Genomic DNA, 26,124 nt, shown 5'->3' on the forward strand with positions numbered 1-26,124 from the left:
GTAGATGCAGAAATTACCGAGGATCTCTCTGAAAAATGTATGGATGATAAAGGCTTAAGCTATTATTAATTGTTAATAAGCTCCTTTCTTTCTTATTGCAGAAAATGGAGTTCTGGCCGTAATCAAGTTTTTATCATAAAGACATCTTTGATTGTTCGATTCTACTGTAATGATTCTAGTCTATGATTTCCCCACTAAATTAGAACCTAATCCCAATCTTCTTCTGTATTTATAGCCGTCTATTCAATGTTATCTTCTTTAACGTATCTGTAAATTGGATAAGCAACGCGTGCCTCAGATTATGCTGGGGATAGTTTCTCTGAGCACTTAGAAATGAATGTAACAAACTTGGCATGATTAATAGTTTGTCAACCCCCTGATTCCAAACATCCATATTCTATTTTTCTATTGTTTGATATTCCATTGTCATCAATAGAATACAATAACTCGGCGACCATCAAAGGAGCCAATGCAATTTAAACATAAGTAAGAATGACCAAAATTTTGCTGCAAAAGCAGTTTCAGGTTGCAACTAAGCAACCTTGACAACAGATACAGGCAACCACAATACCAACCATAGCTCCTGCAAAGACCTGTAATGGAGTGTGGCCTAGAAGCTCTTTGAGCTTTCTTTGACTGATGGGATGACCTTGAAACAAGTCCTCGACGATCATATTAAGAACCTACGTCAAAAAGCATAAAACAAAAAGAAAACAAATGACAGGATTTTAACGAGTGCTTTGTTAGAGGATAAACATCTAAATTTGAGAAATTTCACACAGGTGAGCTTAAGCCACTGAATGCCAAAGCTCCCCAGCTTTTATGTAATCAAATAAAAACAAATAGACTTGGATAATTTATCAAACATTAACACACAGGTAAAATTGATTACAGTGAACTGACATGAAGAGAGGATTTCAGTGGAAACCATGCAAACAAAAGCAACAAAATTTTCTTACTATTCATTTCTGTAGCACCCTATTTAACAATTAAAATATAAAACCATTTCTCATATATATCTTCCAAACAACTTGACAAGAGAAGGTCAAAAACACAAAAAGGGCAGCCACAGTCTAATGTTTTGGCAATCTCACGTGTTTCCCCTCCTAAAAGACAAACCAAAACTAAATACTCGAAACCAACAAAATTGAAACCAAACCAAATACTGCCAACGATGAAAATGGTAAAAACTCAGGCATCACCAGCAGCTTTTGCAAGCCAAGTCAGTTCCAATATGACAGCTCCCAACTTCTAGGAGAGCTTCAGGATACAAAAAGGTCAATTGTATTGCCCACTAGGCAAGAATGAGGACCGCTTAAATAATAAATACATGATAAATATAAATCCCCTGTAAACCCACTGAAAATAGGCCTCAGACTCCTACACATAAAATATAGGAAGAGTAGGTTTTTAGGTAGTAAGAAGTACGAATATCTTTCCTTTTAGCTCAAACATGTATGCTAAAGTCCACGAGTAAAATAGCCTTTATATTTCATGACACTCTTTCTGAAGATCAACTATCTGCCTGATATGCAACAAGGACATAAGAATAGAATTGAAGTCCCAAGTTCACAGACTATGTGAGGTAACCAAGGAAATACTTCTTTTCTTGGGATAGAATCCCATTTTTATTATATTCAAGGATTTAACATTTCCAATCTTAGTTGTGAGAACTGCAATTTTTATTGTTCAAATACATTTTCAAGACCATATAATTTAGAGTTAGCATAGACTAATAGTAGTAACTCCAATCATATAGGTATAGCAAAAATGGTGGAGTATTAGAACTCCCAGTTGAAAAGCATTTGATTGCATGAATGAAATGCATGGAGACGTGTTATATGCATATTCATCGAAAACATAATATGTTTCTTTCTTCATAGTTAGACAACATGGTATATATAACTGTTATCAAACTAAGTTTTCAGCTCATTAGGAAATACCCAACCATTTGTTAAGAATTACCCTTGTCTCAGGTTCTATTGCCCCACCAAGGCATGGAGGAAAAAATTTTCAAATCTAAGAATAAATAACACAAAAACCTTTTTTTTCCAGATACACTAGCCTTTTGAATTTCAAATAATTAAAAGACTGAGCAACCCTTGATAGATAAATTCAAAAACAATCCTTCGATGCACAGCTGGCTCTCATTAAGGAGGAAGAATACTTCTAAACAACATTACTAGCTTCTACTTCCTACATGGACAACCAAGCATTTAGAGATACATCTAATTACATGGCCACCACAAGACCATTGGATAAGTCCGACAATTTGCAGGGATCCAACTTGGATATATCAACAATTCAATGCACAAATAAGTTATTCATTTAATAAAAGAAACAATGTACTCAGAAACAGCTGAATATGCCATCAAAATGGGATACTCTATGAAAGAAAAAGGTAGGTGCAACAATTAAGGGTAACCATGTATTACTTGTCATCTCATTCCTTTCATCTGTAATGATAACGAGCCTGACAATGTAAAACTCAAACAAAGATATGATACAATGAAGAAAGATCACTGTTCCATTCAAGCAAGAAAAGCATTGTCTAAGCAATGTGCCGACTCTATGCAAATCTCACATGTAATGCTTGGGAGAGATGTTATACATGTATAGGCATCTCACATATGCCACATCCTTTGGAATACTAAGACAAGCACGTGAGTTCACCGTCAAGTGGTTTTATATCTTTACAGTGTCAAAAGCATACAATATCTTGTGACAGGGCTATGGAGCCAAAATCTTACAAGAAGCACAGCAGCAGTAAAATAGTTAGGCAACACTGTATATAGCATATATCATATTAACCAAAACATTCAAAAAACATTAATTTTAGTTTTTTACCTCAGCTTGCATCCCAGCATGGCGTCGAACACCAATCGCATCATACATAACAATGGAACTAAACCCCAAACAAACAGGAAATAAGGAATCTGCCACTCCATGACAAAGCGCCACTGAAGTAGTCAAAGCCGTGCATAAAGCCGAGTGCGAAGAGGGCATCCCTCCGGAGGCAAATAGTATTGTAAAATCCAATTTTCTCTCCACAAAGAAATTCAAAGCCACCTTTATAGATTGTGCTGCAATCCAAGCAAATAAACCAGACACAAATGTGGGGTTCGCAGCCAGCGTGGCTAAAAATGGACTGAATTTGACTTTTGCATTCGAAGTCGCGCTTAATAAAGCCACCCCAAACGCCCCGTTTTGCAAGTAATGGTTACTCTTGTGCTGATGTAAGAGACTCTCTAACTCATGGTTATGAGCTTGCAGACGTGACACCCATTTTGCAGTTATTGAAGAGGCTAAACCTTTGATAGACTGTAAGATTGGAAACAAAATACATAAAGGGTTTAAAGGGAAATTCAGACTGCTATTTTTATTAGATTCTGAGTCGAGGTTATCGGCATTTGAAGGGTTTTTGTAACAAAAAGAGATGACTGAAAAGGTTTTGACTTCGTTAAACTGACTGAATTTAAAGAACGATGAGTGTGGTGGGCCGCAGAAAATTTTGGTTTTGGTGTTTATGGAATTGAAACAGAAAGAGCTAAATGTTGGTTTTGTTATAACAGAGTCCATGACAGAGTTCAGTCAGCATTTCAAGAGAGAAGCAACAATAAGAGAATCGGGAGGCTCTGATTGCGTAGGGAGTGGGAAGGGCGATAAGCATATTTACATGTTATATACCCTTGGTTTATCATATTATAACGAAAATACCACTTTGAGTCACGTATTTTCAAAGGAATATGCTTAAAAGGGACGCATCAACTTATTGGAGCCGAGTGGAGTCAGTGGACCACGGACCTAGACCCGAATTAGTGGACCATTAAGAGAGCAGAGAGCAGAAGTGCTCAAGTATATCCTGCCTGTAGGATATCCAGCAAGCTTTTAATGGCCCATGGGCTGTGAATTAAAAAAATATGATCAGGATAGGCCCAGAGGAAGGGGATACTATTGTTGCTTGAACTGGATAATTGTTAATATTTTATCAACTAAGATAATTTTTTGTTAAAAAGGGGTAATTTTAGTCCTGGCCACAGATCGATTTGGCCCGTGAATCGGATCAAATCCGATCCATTTAAAACTAGAACCAGTATGAACCAGAATTAAAATCAGATTTTAACGATTCAATTCTGGTTTTAATAATTTTGAACCGTTGAACCGTCAATTTATAACCGGTTCATGAACCGACAATTCAAAAGATTTATAAACCAGTTTTTTTATTTTTTAAATTTAAAAAATTTACATAAACAGGTAAATACAAATGTTTTAAAATATTTGCAGGGACTGGTCCCCTGCAAATGTTTAAAACATGGCTACCGTTTAGCTGTTTTTTTTTTAATTCTTTAATATAAAATTTTACTTATAAATATTATTCATTCTTTCAACTCTCTCATTTCTCATTGTCTCCATTCTTAATACTCTCTTAATCCTTCAATCAAATTATCTCAAATTTAATTAAATTCTCCTTTATTTTTATCAATTCTAATTTTAATTTCTATAATTTAATTATTATTAATTTTTTATTATACAATTTCATAATTAATTATTCCTCTTGAGATTTGGAAGAATCAAAGTCCGCATAGTTTTATTTACTATTTTTTGATAATGAATAAAATAAATTATATAATTAATTATGAAAGATAATAGAAAAAATAATAATAATAGATGATAAATAAAATTAATTATAAAAAATAGTAAATAGAATTATGTAGACTTTGATTCTTCCAAATCTCAAGAAGATATGTAAAAAGCTTAATTGAAAAATTAAGTTTAAACTTTTTTTAAAAATTTTTTTATTCTTAATTATTATAATTATTAATTAAAAAAATAAACCGGGGTCATGAATCAGAACTGACAGTTTAATGTTGGTTTCGAACCGGGTCATGAATCAAAACTGTCGGTTTTAAACCGATTATGAACCGTCCTGTAACGGTTCCAGTTTAGGGTTCTTATTTTTTTGAATCGTGAACCGGCCAAGTCTAGGTAATTTTGGTCAATTAAGTTACAATTTACTAGTTAGTTTAGAAAAGGCCAAAGGATTATTTTCCACCCAAGGTATGCTGTTTTTTCAAGTTTCCCTCTTTTTAACTTTAAAAATTTCAAATACCCACTCATGAGCAGTTAAAATTAACGATAGTAAGGGTAAAATTGTTATTTTATCTATAATATTAAAAATAAACTAAAATATAATCTTTTTCCCCTCTCAAACTTTAAAAACTAAACGTTTTCCCCAGTCTAAGTTTTAAAAAATTACAGTTTCCTCCTAGAGTTTCGTTTCCAGATCTCTGACGCTATTGCTAGCGGTCTCTCTCTCCCAAAGATTCCTCTCCCTTCGACAATCTCTCTCCACCTATTTAGACATCCAATCGACATCGGAGGAGCCATGAAAGACGAAGAGCTTCGTTGGAGAAGACGAAACTTTTCATTTTCCCAGAGGTCTTCTTCTTGAAGCTCTTCGTCTTCCACGGGACGTGGATTAGACGTCCAAATGGGTGGAGAGAGCCGTTGGAGGGAGAGGAAGCTTTGAGAGGGAGAGACTGCAAAAAATGGAGCCAAAGATGACATCGGATATCTAGAAACAAAATCCTAGAGGGAAACTGTTATTTTTTAAAATTTAGATTAGGGAAAATTTTTAATTTTTAAAGTTTAGGGAGGCAAAAAGAGATAAAATTTTAAGGGTTTAGGGTTCCGTTAATTTTAACTATTCATAAATAGGTATTTGAAATTTTTAAAGTTAAAAGGAACAAACTTGAGAAAACAACATACCTTGGGTGGGAAATAGTCCTTTGGCCTTTAGAAAATTTCCAACGCTGTTTTTTCTCAAACCGAACTATTCTATTTTCCCGGTTCTTCGCGTTTCCGTTATTGACATTTGAATAACCTCTCCCTCTTTTTCTTCTCTTCTGATAAACAACAACTTCGATTCCTAGCCTAGCCCGAGTCAGAATCACTATCGGAGTCGCGTCACCACAGTCTCAGTGGTCACACTTGGTTTACACTCATGGATAATTTGATAACATTGGTAAACAAGATACAGAGGGCGTGTACAGCTCTAGGCGATCACGGCGAAGAGAGCGCGTTGCCTACTCTCTGGGACTCCTTACCTGCCATTGCCGTCGTTGGTGGACAGGTAGGATTCACATTTCTTAATTTTCTTCCTATATCTACTTTCGTTTTTTATTATTTATAATTTTAAAATTTTGTATCGGCCAATTTACCATCACATTACATTTGAATTTTGAGATCTGTAACAATCTTCAAGTTTCTTGTTCAATATTGAATTGCGTGCATTTTTCAAAATAATTTTGAAACTACGGTTTTGTTGTGTATGGGTTGTATTTTGAGTAAGTTGTTCTTGCTTTAGTTCACTGATCGGCTTGCGTTTCGTTTATTACTATCATGTTCTTCTTGTGTATATATAGTTGTCATGTGATTGCTACTGGATATCAATACAGGATTAATAAATGGTGCAACTATGTTAAATACGCCTTCACATTATCTAGGATATGAAACTTTGCAAGTGCAACATCACTCATTTATAATTTTATCTTATTTTTAACTTGTCTGTTCTAATACTTGATAATATGAAAAACGTCCTGCATAGAAAATGGTGTACCAATGTTGCATCCGTGAACAAAGGTTGTTCTCTGTTCTTAAAGGTGATGCATACTGAGAACTGGCGTTATTGGAAAAGACCATATAAAAATGTTTGTGGGAAATATTGGCCCTTATACATTAAAAGCAGTTAAGTTCTAGCTAAACAAATCTACTAACAAATTAATGAGCTATGAACAACTATTTTCTAGCTCTTTTTGTAATGTCAATTGTCAAAGAGATTTTTTAAGAGATTTAGTTGGATGGATGGTACTAATAAGTTTTACTTCAATCATTAATGCGTTTAAATTGTTTAATGACATTCACTGATAAATCATCTTTTCATGAGCATGAATTTGCTTGAATCTTCACAATCCTTTATTGATCTATAGAGCTCTGGGAAGTCTTCAGTGTTGGAAAGTGTTGTTGGAAAAGACTTTCTGCCTCGTGGTTCAGGTAATTCAAATTATTATCTCTTATCAGTGTGCTTCAGATAAGCAGATGGCATACTTACTGTTTGCCAACAATTTACTGTCAACATCTGGATAAAATGTGATCCTCTGTGTAGGAATTGTTACTCGGAGACCTCTTGTCTTGCAGCTTCATAAGATTGATGAAGGGAGAGAATATGCTGAGTTTATGCACCTCCCAAAAAAGAGGTTCACTGATTTTGGTATTCTTTTAGCTTGAAAAAGAGCTTTTCCTGCAGAAATGTTATTTGCTTTTTATTATTAATTTTTGTTTCAATGATAACTTTTTCCGTGCTCTGCTGAAAGCCCCTTCTAATTGTTATCTCTCTAGTTTTTTGTTGTGATGCTATGTTCGGTAAAACAGTACTTTCAAGTGTTTTGTGTCTATGTTCTTCTCATTTTATCTTGGACACTAATCTACCTTGTGTTCATATGTAGCTGCTGTGAGGCAGGAGATATCTGATGAGACTGATCGCGAGACTGGTCGCTCAAAAGCAATCTCTGGCGTTCCAATCCATTTAAGTATATATTCCCCTAATGGTGAGTCGATGAATTTGTCTTAGCTTGTAATCTTGATTGGATATTTTTCTCCAAAAGTCGTGGAATTTGCCGATTTAAATATACATTAAATTTTTTGTGCTTGAAGCTGTCTGCTATATATCTTATGACTTTTTGACCTTGCAGTTGTGAACTTGACACTGGTTGATCTTCCTGGACTTACAAAAGTTGCTGTCGGTTGGTTATATATTCATTAATTGCAATTTGCCCTTACTGTTATAATTTTTCACTAGTCCAGCGTTTAGCTTTGTACGTGATGCTGATTGGGTCTTGCAGAGGGTCAACCTGAAAGCACAGTGCAAGACATCGAGAATATGGTTAGGTCCTACATCGAGAAGGTAATTATCATCAGAAATTCTGATCTTTGTGGATGAAATTAAAGAACAAAAATTGCCGTTGATTGGAATATTTAATAGCTTTCTGACCCGGTTTGATATTTCATATATATGTGCCTTTTGGTAAATTACTGAGTATGAATTTTGCCAATTCACACTTTATAAATTTATCCGCCAAAAATGCTTGTTTACTTGTTTCTCTTATTATTCTTATTATTTACCTACGCACACATATATATTTGGCATGGATGTAAAGCATTAATAGTTCATTTCTATAATGCAGCCCAATTGTATTGTTCTAGCAATTTCACCAGCCAATCAAGACCTTGCTACTTCAGACGCAATCAAGATCTCTCGTGAAGTTGATCCTAAGGGTAGGGTTTTACACATCTTTTTGAAGGGACCTTTCTATAGTAAATCTATCCCATTAGTACTTGATGATAATTCTTATTTAAGTTCACGACACAAGTTGATAAAAAAATTTGCCAAAATAAATGAAACGTCAAAGTGTACAAAAATTTGACCTAGTGGAAAACCTAAACAAGATTGATTGCGGGAGAAAGAGAAAACAAACGAATTTTTATTTCTATGGTGAGGTAAGACATCCTTCTTGACCATCATCACCTTGCAGTGATGTAAGTGGAAACATATGTAAGTAGGCAGTTGATTTGTTGATTGAACATAATATTATCCATTAGTCTTGATAGGTTGTATGATTGGATTTTATTCTCAACTTTTACTCTCTTTTTTGTGTGTTTAATCATTAAATCTTGTCGGACTGCTGACACTTACAGACAAACAAAGAAATATCTTATTTTTTACTATGTGGATTATAACTTTTTCTAGTCTTTTATGAATTTTAAGTTTCTTTGGTTATCAAACTGCAGGGGACAGGACATTTGGAGTTTTGACAAAGATTGATCTTATGGACCAGGGTACTAATGCCGTTGATGTAAGTATGCACCCTGCTGGTACAAGGTTAAATGATGTTTTGCCAATTCATTCTGAAGTCTGATTTGCTCTAAGTCATGACTTTTAAAGCTAACAGGGAACTCTTTGTGAAGATTTTTTGTGTGTGTCAGTATTATGATTAATTGTATTGTTAAAGTGACAAAAAGCATTTAATCAGTAAGAAATCTTTTTTCTGGTTATAAGATAAGCAGAACTAGATATTTTTTATGGTTGGAATGCATGAAAATATGTCTGTTTACATATATGAGAATGAGATCATATAATTTGTAATGGATATGCAAACTTCTTGTTGATGACTGCTCTTAGATGTCATGGCATGAATTTTCTTCATATGAAAACGATGACAGACATTTAATAGCATAGTCAAAGAATTTGTTGCATTTGAATTTATTTATACATTTTTATGCCTTTTTCAGAGTTAATTACTACCATATGGAGTTCATTATTATGACTTGCTCATGATATGTTCGGATTTTAGATCCTTGAAGGGAGATCATATAAGCTACAGTATCCTTGGGTTGGCGTAGTTAATCGCTCTCAAGCTGATATCAACAAAAGTGTTGATATGATTGCTGCACGGCGTAGAGAGCGGGAGTACTTTGCACACAGCCCAGAATACAGGCATCTTAGTAACAGGATGGGTTCTGAGTATCTTGGCAAGGTGCTTTCTAAGGTAATAAATTTTGATGCAATTAATGTGGGTATGACTATTTTGTGGTTTCCTGCCGTGACCAAGTTTGTTCTCTTTGTGGTTCGTTTATATTAAGGGAAGTTTCTGAGATTGAATAACAATATTTTGATTAGTACTTTGCCAACAGAAGTGAGAAAAATCAGTAAAAGATTTTTATAGCCTAGAACATTTCTTGAATTTATTTTAAATTTTTTGTTGTCAACAGACAAAAAAAGTAAACCACAGTGGTTTGTGGGTTTTCCGCCCCAGTTTTGCAAAATCCAGTCAACATTGTTTAGAAACTAAACATTATCACTGGTGACCAATCAACTGTCACTAAATGCGGTTAATTTTTCAGCATTTGGAAACTGTCATAAAGTCTCGAATCCCCGGCCTTCAGTCTCTTATCAACAAAACTATTGTTGAACTAGAAGGAGAATTGACCCGTCTTGGGAAGCCTATTGCTGCTGATGCTGGAGTAAGAAATTTCCTTTTATTTGTTTCTTTCCATTCTCTTTCTATACGTGGTCAAGTTTTGTGGCTGAGTTATCCTTTTTGGGCACCTCTGTTGGATGCTTGCACTGTGAAACACTGGTGACTTCCTGTTTTATAAATGCAGGGAAAATTATACATGACAATGGAAATCTGCCGTTCTTTTGATCAAATATTCAAGGAACATCTTGATGGCGTGTATGTCTTTTGATTGTGTACTACTTTTACAATTTAATTGGAGTATTATCTGTTATCAGTTTTTATCTTAACCTTGGATTTGATGATGATAAATGTCTGCAGACGCCCTGGTGGTGATAAAATATATGGTGTCTTTGACAATCAACTTCCTGCCGCTCTGAAGAGGTTGCAGTTTGATAAACATCTTTCCATGGATAATGTAAGAAAGCTTATAACTGAAGCTGATGGATATCAACCTCATCTAATAGCTCCTGAGCAAGGATATCGTCGCCTCATTGAGTCTTGTTTAATGACTATCAGAGGTCCTGCCGAGGCAGCTGTTGATGCTGTAAGCATCATTTTCACGACAATCGTTTTCATTGATTCCATCTGGTGATTATGTCTTATTTTCTGATTTATCTCATCTTTACTACTTTAGAAGGAATTGGGTTACATATGAATATATAAGTGATTGATTAGTTCCTAAACATTTCCAAATTTAACCTTTTATTTTTCCTTTTAAAAAATTAGCACTAAGCTTGTGACTTCTTTTTGGCTATCACTTTGCTGTTGCTCCAATTTGGGTTTCTAGTTGGGTTTGGTTATATTTTCTTAGAAGAATTTCTACCATTTTCTCCTTCTTGATAACTCTAATAAAATTATGAAGAGAAAACCTTGTAAAATTTGCTGTAAACTATTGCACATGCATTATCAAAGAACACCGTGTTATATGGTTATGTTTATATAGAATTTTCAATTGGACTTTGTTTCAACATCATTGTTTTCTATATTGTTTATTGATGCCTGTTTTTGCAAATGATTACAGGTTCATTCTATACTGAAGGAGATGGTTCATAAATCTATCAGTGAGACTATGGCAAGTTCCTGGTCATGCCAATCTTATGAGCATTATATTTTGGATTTCTGTATTTTTTGCTGACACACTTTTTTATATGTCAAATATGGTAACTAAGAAACTCAGGATAGGAAATTTTCTGATGAAATAATAGCGGTAGTCTGTCACCATCTGTGAGCTTCTTTGCCTTTGTAGCTAGATGGTCAGAATATTATTGATTCATATAATAAAAATTTGATCATCTAATATTATTCATTTGTTAATATGACTTTTTTTTTTTCCTGCAAATGTTCTTGTATCTAATAGGAGACATTTTTTATGCTCCACATAGGAACTGAAGCAGTATCCCAGTCTTAGAGTGGAAGTTGGAAATGCTGCTGTTGAGTCATTAGAGAGGATGAGAGATGAAAGCAGGAAAGCAACTTTACAGCTAGTCGACATGGAGTGTAGTTACTTGACTGTTGAGTTTTTCCGCAAACTTCCTCAAGATGTTGAGAAGGGTGGAAATCCAACGCATTCAATTTTTGATAGATATAATGATACATATCTCCGGAGAATAGGTAAGTTTTGAAGGATTCTGATAGCTTGCTTGCACATTTTCCAGTTCGTTTTCAGTTAATATTGGTTCATTTCATTTTGTTTTTTGGAAACATACAGGAAGCACTGTCCTGTCCTATGTCAACATGGTTTGTGCAAGTTTGAGAAACTCGATTCCCAAGTCGGTCGTGTATTGTCAAGTACGTGAGGCCAAAAGGAGTTTGTTGGATCATTTTTTCACTGAGCTGGGAAAAAAGGAGGTGAGAATCTAGACAAACTCTGCCTTTTTCCAAAGATAAATTCTGATTTTTTTGTAAATTTTGCAGTCGAAACAGTTATCTTCTTTGTTGAATGAAGACCCAATGGTCATGCAACGCCGAAGCAATCTCGTAAAGAGACTAGAGTTGTACAGAAGTGCCCAGACAGAGATTGATGTTGTTGCTTGGGCCAAATAGAAGGACAATAAGAATGGAAATTTTCTTGCCCTTATAGTTCTGTTATAATTCTCTTATCCATAACTACTAATTCTACTATATTTTACAAATGAACTTGAGGAAAGTTTACTTTGTTCATTTGTTATATTTTTTTACTTTTTGGTATACATTTTGTTTTGTTTATTTAAATTAGCTCATATAAGAAGTCTTTTCTTTTTTGATTTACCTTTACGTGTGTTTTTTTCGTAAGTTGTGACAAGTTAAAATACGAATAAAAGAACTTATTACCATAAATTTAGTGAAAAAAGAAAAAAATGGTGTAACAATTTTCTTAGAAAGCTATTTGATAACTAAAGAAGAAAATCAAGAGTAGAAGATCTTACTATCCTAAGTGCGGTTTTATCAGCAGGAGATTTTTCATAAAGTCATTTGATAACTGAAAAAAGAAAGAAAAAGACCATACCATACTACATAACCCTAATGAAAATGAAAGAAGTTTAGAAAAAAAAAAAGTGCAATTATCCCAGGAAGCTATTTGACAACAAGAAAAAACAGAGACCTTACTACCCAACTCTAATCAAAATGAAAGAAGTTACCAAAAAAAACAAGTGCAATTTTCCCAAGAAGCCATTTGGCAAGGGAAAATGCAAGAGACCTTATTACTGTATGCCTAGCGAAAATGGAAGAGTGAAATCACTACAAATCTAATTAGAAAAGTGAAATAGCTTATTAGTTAGCGCAACCCTAGAGAAAATAAGTGAAACATTAAAAGACCTTGCTACCCTGTACCTAATGATTAGAAGAAAAAACAAAACGACAAGAAACTATGGAGGTGCGGGGAATCGAACCCCGTGCCTCTCGCATGCGAAGCGAGCGCTCTACCATATGAGCTACACCCCCATTGCGTCTGTCAGTGAATTTTATTTTATAATACATAAGATTTTTGAAGCATAGAAAAAGCAATACAAATTTTCTGTCTCTGATAGTCCACTGATTAAAACTAGAAGTCGATTACGGCGGCGGGCTTGTGTACGTATTTGAAAGTGTAAGAAATGACAGAGTAAACGGTTATTCATTAATTTGGACTTAACGAAAGGACAGAGGACTCTGTCAGCATAAACACCTGTGAACAACTTAAGCTTTGATTGCTCACATCATGAAGCATTTTCTGGTATGGAAATTTCTGATTTTTAATTAATGCTTAAATTACTAATGTCTTTAACGAGAAGGCAAATTGTGTAGAGGTGCCCACTTGATAATCTGTGAGCTTTGTATTCCTTAAATCTTCCTCACTTGTCAAAGAACTTCTAGCCATATAGCTTCGGGACAGTGATGGAGTCGGCAAAAGGTGCAAGTCTGAGGAGACGGAGAAAGCAATTACAAGCCATTGAAACGAAGAGCTCATTCAACGGAGAGATTGACAGCAGCAGCGAAACAAGAGAAGAAGAGCCATTGAGTCCGGCAGCTCGATTGTTTCATGAACCAACTTTCAATGTTTACATCATAGCCATTATGGGCTGTAAGACTCGTATCTACCCTGAAGTAATCAAAGCCAACTTGGAGCACACTTTGCTTAAACACCCTCGCTTCTCTAGTTTGCAGGTACATTAACAATTCTTTTTTTTTTTTCAATTCGTTCTTTTCCAATGATAGTTATTGCAGCTTTTCGGTATACATGGTAATTCAATATCTGGTCCAACATAAAATAAGAAATCACAGTCATATTACTGGATCAACCTGCTTTTGAGTGTGGAAGAGTTCTGCATGTTAGCTAATTTCACTATAAATTAATGCATTATTACTCTGTCAAACAGCAGTGCTGCCACATCTCTTATTTTCTTAAGCAACAGAGAACTTTTGCTTTGATAGAGATAAAAGGCCAAAAGAAAGATGAAAATGGTTTACGTGTCGAGCGAACGCATGCGTGCTACGTGTTTAATATAGACTGCAGAATCAACGCTTTCTCCTTGTAACAAGAAAGAGTCAAGGACCAGTCAATTGAAAGGATTTGACGTCTTTTACCCTTTAAGGATTGAACAAATTAATAAATCTTTTTTTTTTTTTTTTTTATGTTTAACATCCCCAAGGCTTCCATTTTCTGTCTCCGATTCTTTCTTTGATTGACCATAATTGAATAAAGTTAGCAGTAATTATTTAATTGAGAAATAACATACAGGTGGGTGACAGAGAGATGAAATGGGTTCGCACAAAGGTTGACCTAGAAAAGCATGTTATAGTTCCAGAGATAAACCCAGACATGGACTCACCAGACAAGTTTGTTGAAGATTATGTTTACAATCTAAGCAAAACTGGAATTGTAAAATCCCAGCCCCTTTGGGATCTCCACCTCTTGAACGTTGTGACCTCAGACTCCGAGGCTGTTGGCATTGTCAGGATCCATCACTCTCTTGGCGATGGCACTTCTCTCATGTCTCTTCTTGCTGCTTGTACTCGCCAAATCAATCATCCCGAGGCTTTGCCCACAATTCCAGTGATGAAGAAAAGGAGAATTCAACACAATACCACGTTTTATGGAGTGTTTTGGAGTCTCGTTGTCTGGTTTTGGTCGGTTTTCCAGCTAATTTTAAATAGTATGGTGGATGTTCTTATGTTTACGGCAACAGCATTATTCTTGAAGGATACAGAGAATCCTCTGAAAGGTCCACCGGGCTTGGAATTTACTCCACGGCGATTTGTCCATCGTACTGTTAGTTTGGATGATTTCAAGCTAGTGAAGAATGAAATGAACACTGTGAGCTATACATTTATTTCCTCTAATTTATCTTATTAAATCTCACATGAACTTTCCAATTCTTATCAGTGCTTAAATCCATGCCCGACTTCAAATAATTAAATTTTCTGCTTTGCAGACAATTAACGATGTTGCCCTGGGAATCACACAGGCTGGTTTATCACGATTTATGAATAGAATATATGGTCAGCCTTCCATTTTTAATTATCTTGTTTTATATATGTTGAGATAGAAGTGTGCACAGCAAAGTCAATAAAATTTCATTTGGCAGGTGGCGGTAAGAAAGATGAGGAACCAACCCAGATGAAAAATAATCTTCCAAAGCATATTAGGCTCCGATCAGCTCTGCTAATTAACCTAAGACCTTCTTCAGGTATTAAGGTAAATAATTATCTCTTATCTTTCTTACTTTCAAACTTAAGATCAATGTTAAGATATTCATGTTTTTTAGTCATGATAGGCGTTTGCTGATATGATGAAGGACACTAAAGCAAAGTGGGGCAACTGGATTGGCTATGTCCTTCTTCCTTTCAATATTGCAATAAGAGATGATCCATTAGATTATGTCCGCGAAGCCAAGGCCACAGTTGACAGAAAGAAGCATTCTCTTGAAGCTATATTTACTTTCTCCATTGCTGAGATGGTTCTCAAGCTTTTTGGTATTAAGGCATGAATCATACAACTGCTCACATTAGTTAAAGCGATTATCAAATTTTATTGCTATTTTCAACTTTCCAAAATGCTAAATACAGGCAGCAAGTTCTCTATCCCACAAGATTCTCTCTCGCACGACAATGTCTTTCTCAAATTTAGTTGGACCCCTGGAGGAAATTGGCTACTATGGCCATCCAATGACTTACATTGCTGCAAGTTCTTATGGTCTGCCTCACGTAAGCAATTTTCATTTATATATGTCTTGCCCTTTTATTTATATGTTTGATTCATGAACATTAAGACTTAAGCTGGTAGCTACTGAGAGCTAAATATATTAATTGCATGGTTGCAGGCACTGATGATCAACTTTCAAAGCTATTTTGACAAAATGACGATCGCTTTATCAGTGGATGAAGACACAATCCCTAATCCTCATCAGTTGTGTGATGATATTGTGGAATCACTCAAACTCATCAAGGATGCTATTTTGGCAGAAGTGCCTATCAAGAATAATCAAGGTGATTAGTCACCTTAATCTGAGAAGTCATCAGAAAAGCTAGCTATTTTTAGTCACCTCTGTCTTTTCATTAATATTTCTGGCTGCATATACAGTAGTCAATATTTCATTAGTGACCCTAAAAATTAGTGGTGATCATAAGGCCTGTAGGTCTGTCAAAATTGGCGTGTATTGCCCATCATTGCCACCGCAAGTCACGGCGGGTCTGGATTATATTGAACTCTCACTCACCATGGTCATCAGACCATCAAAATTGTTTTGTCTATTAAGCCAACCAGAACTTAAAAACAATTACCCTTAATTTTAGATTAAGTGAATTAATTTTGAATTAAAATTTTAATTTGATAATTTGATTTAAAATCGGTTTGTACGATATTATTTTTCTTATGATCAAAATTATTTCATTCTTTATTGGCACTATTTACCCGATTGATAATGGATAATGATATTTTTATCAGCTCAAAAAAATTTAAAATAAATATTATAACTTTGATTTTGTTGTGACCTAAAGTCTCACATCGCTCCCGTGCAGTCTACTGAGTTTGTATATAAACAGGGGCCAGAAGCCCTTAACTCAGTTGAGGCCTTTTCCCAAGTGGAGAAACAAAACCGTGCGGGCCTGAAACCCAAAGCGGACAATATCGACTGAGCTGTTTATAACAGATTTAAGTTTAAAACAGCCTTAGGCCAGTTTAAAAAAATAGAACTACTATAAAAATTTTAGGCTTATAAGCATTAACATTGATCTACAATTTTCTCCGTTTGGTAGGAGTGTGTTGACTATGAGGGATGTAGACTTCAACCTTCTCGTCTATGAATATTTGGTAAATTAGAGCCAGATTTATAAAATGGGCAGTCAACCTCTTTCTTTGACACCCATTGGCTATGGGATTCCTGTTGCAGATCTTTGTACATTTGTCCATGGATATAAGAGAAGAACAATATCCCGTGTGCATAGAAATACATAAACTATAAACTACCCAGGGGTTTTTTGGTTAAATCTTTCTAATGCGATGATTAAGGCCTTAATTTCTCAGGAGGATTGATGGTGTGAACAGAATATAATCAAACACGATGATTTCTTAATCGATCTCAAGTGAGACTTTTCACGAGCATGTTGAATTATTATTATTATTCTTCATAAATATTCCTGGCATCATTTTGTGTCACACCGACAGCGGAATTACATGATGCGCATTGTAAAGGAGTCAATTCATTAATGCCTTTTTCCAAGCCACCACTAAGACAGACTTATTTCGCAATCTCTTAAATATCCAGCAAGCTGATATTGTGGTTTCACAGGTGGTAAGAGTTCGGTGCCCAACCTTTTTTTTTTTTTTTTACTTGCTGCTGGTGCCATGTGCTATAGTGGCGGCACATGCGCCAGCAGCAATGGGCAGTTTAACATTGATACACAGGCCATATTCAAATTAAGATATTGCAGAATCTGCGATAAAGCTCGTCATTGGTTCATTACATCAATACCAAACTGATAAAAGTAAATAAATAAGGTATCTACTTGATAAGTAAGTACCTTCAGACATTGCCAATTTTCCTGTCCCCTAAACATCACATTCAAATTTCGGACACAAGTATAGAAAATTAACTGGAAATTGGATTAATTTTAGCTTTTATTATTATCAAAATATTGGAGAAAGACTTAAAAGAGGCAGATTCATAATACAAACAGATGAACAAACAAGTGAAATAAATCCTAATCACCTACTCTCAGGACTCAATTTTAAGAAGGATTTCTTTCTCATCTTCCAATAGACTAAAACAAACAGTAAAAGAGATAATTCCCTTCCAAAAACATCCACGCGCATGTAAAGTCAAGCGCAGCCACGCGGTGCAAACCCGACCCTGGAACCCGCCAAATCATACACAACCCGGAATCCCTGTTGCTGGATATTCCCTATAATTGACAACTTATTCATAGTTCCGGCGAAGGCAAAGCAGAAAGTCCCAGAAGAATCCACCGGAATCAGGTAATTATTCGCCGGTAATGACATATCAGCTCCTCTAAAATGCAAAACCACAGTGGGCACTTTCACTTCTTTCATTCCCGACAAATCAAAACACGTGTCAAACAACGAAAAGCCTGTTCCACGCTTCAAGCCCGACGCTCCGACTCGGAAAGCGTCACGAAATCTGATGTATGCGGATCGAGTCAAACGGGTCACTGATGTGCCCGAATCAATGATGACTCCACCGTTACCAGCTTCGTCGAGTTTGAACAGAGAAGGAACTATGCCAGGGACACGTGCACCGCCAACACTAATCCCGAGAAGTTCAACGTAGTAAAAAGTATCAAGCATGGGGTTTGTGATTAGCGGAGTAAACCGGGCGGTTCTTGAAACAGCCGCATCGCCGAAAATCATAGAGGACGGCTTAGAAGAAGTTGAGCGATCAACCAAACAATACGAGAACTTTCCGTTGAACCGGCGACTGGTTTGTGTAGGAAAAGACAACCTCCCACGACCGAGTCCCATTAAACCTGCAGCACCAACAAAGAGACCTTGATTGTCGTGTCCACAACCTAGCGCCACTTGACCAACTCTGCTCCCGCGAAACGTCAGCGTTTCAGTGCCGAAATCACCTCTCGTGAAAGAACCATCACCATAAGACACTTGGTAGAGACACGTCTGCGTTTTGGTGGAACATCCGGCATTTTCAAGTCGGCGACACGTGGGGGAACCACACGGTACTTTCGAAAATGAGCTGGACTTACGCGGGTCGAATATCGGGTCGGTTTGAGAATAACATTTCCTACAGGGGGCGCACTGGAGCCAAGGGACGTCACTTCCGGTGTCTAGGACCATGAAAATGTACTTGGGAGGTGTGCCCACGCCGATGCGAGTGAAGTACTCACCGCTTCCCTGTGCAAGTCCCGATACGACGGAGCTGCTGAACCCTCCTCTCCCACTTGCAGCAGTGCTGTTACTTGGGGGAGAACGTGCGGCAGATTCAAGGATTTTGTTCAAGGTTTTGACACGCAAGATGTCGCGTTGGAGGCGAAGTTTGAAAAGACTCTCAGAGGTTTGAGTTCCATTAAATGATAAAGACTCTAGGTCTTTGGTGATTGACACTAAAGCATCGAGATGGTGTAAGTCTAGGGAGAGAGAGGATTCTCCATTGGTTTGGGTCAGGTCATTTAGATCTGACCGGTAGTCAGATTGGGGCCATGAGAAAGTGGATGGGTTAGGGAGAGAGTTGAGAACAAGGGTGTGGGACTGGAGATAGTTTGAGGTGGAGGTGACGGTGGAGAAGAACAGAACGGTGAAGAAGGAAAAGTGAAGGATTTTTTTAGCTTTTCCTTCCATTGAAGAGAGTGTGAGAAACAGGGAGAGAGTGAAGAAGGGATTGCAGGGGCATGCGAGTAACATGTAAATAATAATAATTGAGATACAATATGGGCGCGTTTATTACAGACGATAAGTTATAATTGAAAAGTAACAAATACGGTGAAACCCACTGACTTGACTCAGCCTTCTCACTTCCCCACCAATTCATATTTAGTGCGGTGCCGTGGCTATACTCCTGATCAGAATAGTGACATTTTGTATCAGGCCAATTGATTATTTCCCACCCAAGTCTGGTGCAAACCGAATTTTGTATTTATTAATTAACCAAATTTTAAATATTTATTTATTTATTAAATTTTATTATTATTATAAATAAAATTATTATTTATTAAAATATTTAAAAATATTAAAAATTTATTATATTTATATTTTTAAGTTTAAAAACTAATAATTTTTTTTATTTAAAATTTAAAAAACTTATATTTTCTCTTAGAGTTTTCTCAATACGTTACTGCTCATCAAAAAAGATGGGGTCAACGGTATTCTCTCTCTTTCTCAACTTCTCTATTAATCCCGTTTTATTTTTTTTCAATCTTGACCAAAGAAAGTTGGGGCGAAGGTGTTTCTTTGTCTCTCAATAAAAATGATGATTCTTTTTTATCTCAGACAAAAACAACGAAGTGCATTTTCATCTCAGACAAAGACAATGAATTGTGTCTTTGTCTAAAGACGAAAAACAATATTCGTCAACCGATTTTCTCAATCAGTGATGATAAAAAATAGAGCAAAAGTAAGAGAAAAGTCAAAAGAAAGGGAGAACGTTGTCATTGTTATTACGATCTCTGACTATCGACAATGGTGGTTAAAAAAAACCCTAAAGAAAAATATTGATTTTTCAAATCTTGAGTGGAAAAAGCTTATTAGATTTGTAAATTTGGAGAGAAAGAAAAATATAATAAATTTTTAGGTTTTTAAATAATAATATACTCTTAATAGTAATAATCAAATTTAAAAAATGAATAAATATTTAAATTTTTTATTATTAATAAGTAAAAAAATTAGTTTTACATAGTACCTTAGGTGAAAAATAGGCATTTGACATTTATATTATTCCAAGAAAAAATAAACTTTTCACTTTCCTCTGTACTTATTAAGGTCACTTGCGGATTCACAGCCATGACACCATCCCGATGCCTTGACTGCGCATTTGCGACCTATCTTGGAAAGCTGAAGAAAAACGACTAGCAATGTTGCTAAAATAAACGGTATAAAATAATTAAGTAATTGAGAAGCACGCTGTATTCAATAACTTGCAGCCCTTAAATAGGCTTCCAAGCTAACAGTACAATAAGTAAAACTTAGAGCTGGAAGTCTTCGTGGAAGAAAGTGAGACTAAGTCTTCAGTGAAGAAATATGAGAAGTCCGTGCGTGCTACGTCCTCATCAAGTTGTTTGAATCATGACAGCAAGTGGGACTATGAACAATATTTGTCAACGAATATCGCTGTACGATTTGTGGCCCTCACGCGTAATCTCTTCAACTTATCTTTCCATGATGAACCACGTCAATTTACATCCACACTCTCCTCTACGCTGAGAAAAAGTGCCGACATTTTTTTTAACATGATTTTCTTATATTTAAAGGAAAAATCTCAATAAAATAGAAACTAAATATTTCAATAAGTCCCAATCCAATCATATTTATGCAGGCATGCTCACTCAAATCGTTGCTTTGACTGTGTCTTCATGGTAATGACCTTATGGGGTCATCGGTCAAAGTGTTTGGATGTGAAATTTTGAGGCTTTTCACGTCACTGGAGGAGCTTCTTGGAACGCTCAGCTTTCATACTGAGTCTTGTCTCCCCGCCCTTTTCTTCCTTCTGTTAAATTTTTTATTATTCACTAACAATAAAAATAATTTATGAATCATTTAAAATTGTAATATATATAGAAATTATATTGAAATCACGGTTTCATTTATAATTAGGTTAGATTTAATTTAATATTAATCAGAGTTTTACAGAGCCTCAAGCAAACATTCGGACAAGCGGTGGTTTGTGTATCGTTTAGAGAATAGTTCTAACTTGTCTATTAACGTCTTTTCCATCTTATCTCCAGCCTATAAAAGTAATAAATTCCTATCCAAAATTTACCCCTTTTTTTGTTTTTTTCTTTCGCTTTCAAAATTTCCTATATTTACTTATGAGATTAATAATATTAAAAAAAACTAAAAATTTATATTATTCCTTTCGTAAACTTTAAAAATTAATATTTTTTTCTAATATAAGTTTTTAAAAATAGTAATTTTCTCTTAATATTTTCAATTTTTTAGATTCAATTTTTTTAATGACAAAAATTTTTTTTCAACAATCTCCATATGATATCTCTTTTTATTCAACGTATCCTCTTTTTAACATTATATAACGTCATCATTAGAGAATAAAGATGTCAACAAAGACTCTTTCTTGATAAAAATTTTGTCTTTGTTCTCTAATGACGATGTCATATATCATCAAAATAATGACATATCGAAGAGGAAGAGATATTATTTAAAGATTACTGGAGAAGTCTCTTCATCGTTTGAAAAATTGAAAACCTTAAAGGGAAAATGTTATTTTTTTAAAACTTGAGTTAAAAAAAATTATTAATTTTAAGATTTAGAGAAAAAAATGATATAATTAATAATTTTGGTTAACTTTAACTGTCTATAAATAAACATATAAGCGTTTAAACAAGAAAGAGTGAGAGAAAAGAATAAACTTTGTGTGGGAATAAATCCTTTGGCCTAAATTAAAATTCAAGCTCGAATTCCATAAATGTGAATTAGGTGAGTAAATTGATGTGTGCAAAATGAATTGGAATTTAATATTTCCAACTTACACATCAGGCTTATGCTTATCTCATATAGCACGTTCTGGGCCACCGCACTTATTAGGTAACTTTAATAGTCAGTCAATCGATTCTCGGCAAAATATTAAAGATTATGATGGAGGTGAAGTGGGAAGGTAACATTACTGGTACTTAAAAGGACAATGAAATAAAGCATATAATGTGAATGTACAACTACAAATACAATGAGAGTAACTAAAACGACATCCAGTTGTTTGGTTGATTTAAATAGACAATGCTAGTTGACATTCTCAAAAGCAAGAAAAGAATATTAATTTAAAACAAAAAGAGGAATCATGAAACGAAAGAGCTAATGAATTAGAATAAGCATGTGACACAATAGGGTATTGGCATTATAAAAGTAAGGCACAAAGAGAAGAAGAAGTAAAGTAGACGGCGACATGAAGAGTTCTCATCATTAAATTTGTCTACGCGAATGGGGTGAAGGAAGAGTGAAGAAAAGAATTTAACATTATTGCTTTAAAGTAATCATCTGATTAAGAAAAAAGTAACTCATTTTTAGATGCCAGAGGAAAATTTCTCAATGTGGACCCCTATGGTGCCAATGTCATAAAGTAATTAAAATGCTAATTAGATCCAGTAAAGTGACTTTGGGAAGCTTCGTTATCACTTGTGGATATTTAATTTTCCCTGCTAAACCAAGTAGTTTGGAAGTTTGTATTAATATCTGAAGTTTATTTATAGAAGAAGCAATCAGCGGTACTTGTGGCCTGCCAAGCGCGGCTTGGCAATAGCCATCAACGCTTTGGCTTTTGGCATGGTCATCCCGTACACCTCGTTGGTATCAATATCTTCGTGCTTTAAACCCTCCGGCGGGCTCCAATCAAAACAGTGAAAGAGTCGAGCCAAAGCCATTAGCACTAACGTTACACCGAGTGGCGCGCCAGGACACTTTCTCTTCCCAGCACTAAACGGAAGTATTTTAAAATCAGCTCCATGGCTTATTTCCACTCGGCTTCCATCAGCCAGCCAATGTCTTTCGGGCCGAAACTCTTCGATATCGGTCCATATCTTGGTGTTCCTTCCCAGCCCATGAGTGTTGATGAAGACACGTGTCTTAGCTGGAATATAGTAGCCGTTGATTGTTGTGGCGCGTAGAGATTCATGCGGGATGAGGAAAGGCCCAGCTGGATGCATGCGAAATGTTTCGCGTACCACACAGCGTAAGTAGTTGAGGTGGGCCAGATCAGCTTCATTGACCATTCGATCACGACCCACAATAGAATCAAGCTCCTCCTGGATCTTACGGAGGACACGTGGGTGCTTAATTACTTCCGCCATTGCCCATTCGTTGGTCACAGCTGAAGTATCAGTTGCAGCGGCTATCATGTCCTACACAACACCATATTAGATTTTGAAAGATAATGGCGAAGAGAAAAAGATAGAAAGAAACCTGAATTAAAGCTTTAATTTCCACGTCCTCCATGTGTTGTTTCCCATTTTCACCAGGCAAAGACAGTAAAATATCGACGAAATCAATCTCACCATCTTCACTTTTAGCTAAATTTATCTTCTCCTTCCTTGCATTCCTGTGTTCTTCAATAATCTTGGTGTGAAAATCGTCGACTTGCTTCTCAACTTCCCTCATTTTCTTCTCGCATCCATACGGATCCACCCATCTCCAAATTGGTAAATAATCGCCCAAATATATCAAACCCAAAAGCCTAAACAACTCGTGTGTTATATGCATGAACTCCATGGCTTCATCGGGGCCTGCTGATCCGCTTCCGAAGTATTGTTTTCCCAGCAACATCCTCGTCACGTTGTTCATTGAGAAGGCACCCAATACTTCCCTCAAGTTCACAGCCTTCCCAGTTTGAGCCCGGGCAAAAACATCTTGAACAAGATGTTGGGCTTCAACAGCTCTGTGCTTCGCAAACGACTCAAGCCTCTTTGTTGTTAATAGGTTCTCCATGCAAATTCTCCTCATTCTCTTCCAATTTGGGCCTAATGGGGCCAAAGCCACATCACCGCAGCCATACGCTAGATGGACAGCTGCAAGTGTCCGTGGCCTGGAGGCAAATATTTCGTCTTGCTGGAGGAGAATCTCGCGTATGACGTCGGGGTCATTGGTAGTGATGGCGTCAATGCTACCAAGGCGAATGTAAACCAATGGTCCATATTTATCACAGAAAGAAGCAAGATCTCGGTGAGGCAATTGGCCCAACTGAAGAAGGTTGCCAAATATGGGCCATCGGGGTGGGCCTGGAGGAAGCCTTTTGATCTTATGCAGTCTCCTTCGGCTGAAGCAGCGTTGTACGACGATTGCGACGGTTGAAGCGAAGAGAAAGATTGAAGAAAATGTAGCTAAGTCCATGACTGACTTCTTGAGCTAACAGATTTATCTATTTTGATATGGTTATTCATGAAATCCCATAAGGTATCCCAGTTAGAATCCTTCAAAGCTTTCATGTTATGTTGGGGGGAATGGTTCTTATGTGCTCTTATAAAGATTCAAGATTGAAGCTTCTTGAAATTTATTCATGAAATAATAAATAATTGTTCATTTGCATCCACAGCCTTGACATGACGTGTATATTTGTGCTTCTGTTTTTTATTAATTGGTTGGTGAATCATGCGGACGGTGAATATTGGTTCTTTACTTGTCTTGTGCCTAAAAGAAAAGTAATTTTTGTTAGTTCAACTGATCATGTTGAATGAAGAGCACAAAAGTGCATGATCTCCCTAATTGGTCGAGGAAACGGGGGCGATGTGTTATTTTTTAGGTATCAAATCAAATCTGAATATTGTCATATAAATAAAATTTCAACTTGCTTTATTTTTTCAAAAGAGTTACCAAAGGTGGTTGAAGTTAATTTCATCTCCCAATTAGATATTTCATTTTCAGACCAGGTTATATTTTCAAACGTTATTAATAAAATTTTCACTTGACAGAATAACAACTGGTTCCATGGTCTAGTGGTTAGGACATTGGACTCTGAATCCAGTAACCCGAGTTCAAATCTCGGTGGAACCTTTCTCCTCGTTTAATTGTCAGCTTTTCAGTTTATTATGGGCATTAGTCGCTTCCTAATACAGATATTATAACATTTTGGGTCATTTAATAAATATTTTATCTTGATATTTATCAAAATTTTTATCGTTTTTAGTTATTTATATAAATTAATATTTTCCAAATTTTGTATTGAGTTTTTCTAATAAAGTATTATTATATTTTGGGTCATTTAATAAATATTTTATCTTTTTGAGTAAATTGATATTTTATTAAATTTTGTATTAAATTTTTTAAAGTTAGATTCTAATCAATCAACTTATCTTAAATTTATTTAATTCAAATTCAAACTTTGAGTTACACAATTTGGCTCATTCAAAAAAGTATTTGATATTTGTCAATATTGAGGGGTTAACAGATATTTGACCATGTAAAGATTAAATATATATTATATAATACTCTGTTTTTTTTTTTTTTTGATAAGTAATTTTTATATTAACAAAAAGCATAGAACCCATAAAAAGGTTTGAGAACAACCAAAGAACATCCCGCCTAAAAGGATAAGACAACGAAAAACATGACTGGAAAGTCTGTCGGTGTTCTGCTACCAGACGCATCTTCAGGGTTTGGGAAAAGGACTATGTCCCACCCAAATTTTAATCCAATTTCAAAGTCACACCCACAGGAGATGAAAAATTCAAACTCCTATCCAAATTTTCAATTAAAGTCAATTAAAGACAAGGGTAAAATCATCATTTTACTTATCAACTTTAAAACTTCAAAATTTTTATCATTTCCCCCTCCAGATTTTAAAAAGTAACACTCAACCTATTTTCAAAGTTTGAAAAGTTTAGATTTCATCTTTAGGGTTTGTTTTCTTCTCCAGCCACCACCGACGGTCGACGCTTTTCACAAATCTCCCTTCTCCGACTACAA

General features: G+C 35.6%; 5 protein-coding genes and 2 non-coding genes across 10 annotated transcripts; 3 read left to right on the forward strand and 4 right to left on the reverse strand.

Annotated features, from left to right (window-relative positions):
* Positions 1–377: 377 nt before the first annotated feature.
* Positions 378–3,646, reverse strand: LOC123223601. 2 transcript variants are annotated; one of them, XM_044646841.1, is made up of 2 exons: positions 2,848–3,646; positions 378–683 (listed from the first exon to the last, which is right to left on the reverse strand). In XM_044646841.1, the coding sequence occupies exons 1-2, from the start codon at positions 3,577–3,579 to the stop codon at positions 522–524; spliced, it is 894 nt and encodes a 297-aa protein (XP_044502776.1). In that variant the 5' UTR covers positions 3,580–3,646; the 3' UTR covers positions 378–521. The 2 variants fall into 2 exon arrangements, with proteins under 2 accessions (XP_044502776.1, XP_044502777.1); XM_044646842.1 differs by lacking the exon at positions 378–683 and adding an exon at positions 2,390–2,745.
* A 2,223-nt stretch (positions 3,647–5,869) lies between these two features.
* Positions 5,870–12,286, forward strand: LOC123224162 (dynamin-related protein 5A-like). Its single transcript, XM_044647728.1, has 16 exons — positions 5,870–6,133; positions 6,990–7,053; positions 7,166–7,270; positions 7,506–7,607; positions 7,752–7,802; positions 7,902–7,963; positions 8,244–8,334; positions 8,848–8,912; positions 9,411–9,605; positions 9,961–10,080; positions 10,222–10,292; positions 10,395–10,620; positions 11,098–11,148; positions 11,459–11,687; positions 11,785–11,924; positions 11,991–12,286. The coding sequence occupies exons 1-16, from the start codon at positions 6,005–6,007 to the stop codon at positions 12,117–12,119; spliced, it is 1,830 nt and encodes a 609-aa protein (XP_044503663.1). The 5' UTR covers positions 5,870–6,004; the 3' UTR covers positions 12,120–12,286.
* A 639-nt stretch (positions 12,287–12,925) lies between these two features.
* Positions 12,926–12,998, reverse strand: TRNAA-CGC. The gene has a single exon. It is a non-coding gene; the product is annotated as a tRNA-Ala (tRNA).
* A 215-nt stretch (positions 12,999–13,213) lies between these two features.
* Positions 13,214–16,234, forward strand: LOC123224252 (wax ester synthase/diacylglycerol acyltransferase 11-like). 3 transcript variants are annotated; one of them, XM_044647862.1, is made up of 8 exons: positions 13,214–13,269; positions 13,410–13,700; positions 14,275–14,850; positions 14,969–15,035; positions 15,122–15,231; positions 15,311–15,509; positions 15,603–15,740; positions 15,857–16,041. In XM_044647862.1, exons 1-8 carry the CDS (start codon positions 13,255–13,257, stop codon positions 15,886–15,888), a joined length of 1,428 nt encoding a protein of 475 aa, XP_044503797.1. In that variant the 5' UTR covers positions 13,214–13,254; the 3' UTR covers positions 15,889–16,041. The 3 variants fall into 3 exon arrangements, with proteins under 3 accessions (XP_044503797.1, XP_044503796.1, XP_044503795.1); XM_044647861.1 differs by having other exon boundaries at positions 13,221–13,269; positions 15,332–15,517; positions 15,857–16,234; XM_044647860.1 differs by having other exon boundaries at positions 13,240–13,269; positions 15,311–15,517; positions 15,857–16,234.
* A 1,400-nt stretch (positions 16,235–17,634) lies between these two features.
* LOC123224150 (aspartyl protease family protein 2-like) lies at positions 17,635–19,434 on the reverse strand. Its single transcript, XM_044647707.1, has one exon. The coding sequence runs from the start codon at positions 19,405–19,407 to the stop codon at positions 17,854–17,856; it is 1,554 nt and encodes a 517-aa protein (XP_044503642.1). The 5' UTR covers positions 19,408–19,434; the 3' UTR covers positions 17,635–17,853.
* Positions 19,435–22,889: 3,455 nt separating this feature from the next.
* LOC123222697 (cytochrome P450 703A2) lies at positions 22,890–24,738 on the reverse strand. Its single transcript, XM_044645603.1, has 2 exons — positions 23,629–24,738; positions 22,890–23,567 (listed from the first exon to the last, which is right to left on the reverse strand). Exons 1-2 carry the CDS (start codon positions 24,550–24,552, stop codon positions 22,929–22,931), a joined length of 1,563 nt encoding a protein of 520 aa, XP_044501538.1. The 5' UTR covers positions 24,553–24,738; the 3' UTR covers positions 22,890–22,928.
* A 402-nt stretch (positions 24,739–25,140) lies between these two features.
* Positions 25,141–25,212, forward strand: TRNAQ-CUG. The gene has a single exon. It is a non-coding gene; the product is annotated as a tRNA-Gln (tRNA).
* Positions 25,213–26,124: the final 912 nt, after the last annotated feature.

Source organism: Mangifera indica, chromosome 8 (genome assembly GCF_011075055.1).
Source record: "Mangifera indica cultivar Alphonso chromosome 8, CATAS_Mindica_2.1, whole genome shotgun sequence".
NCBI lineage: Eukaryota > Viridiplantae > Streptophyta > Magnoliopsida > Sapindales > Anacardiaceae > Mangifera > Mangifera indica.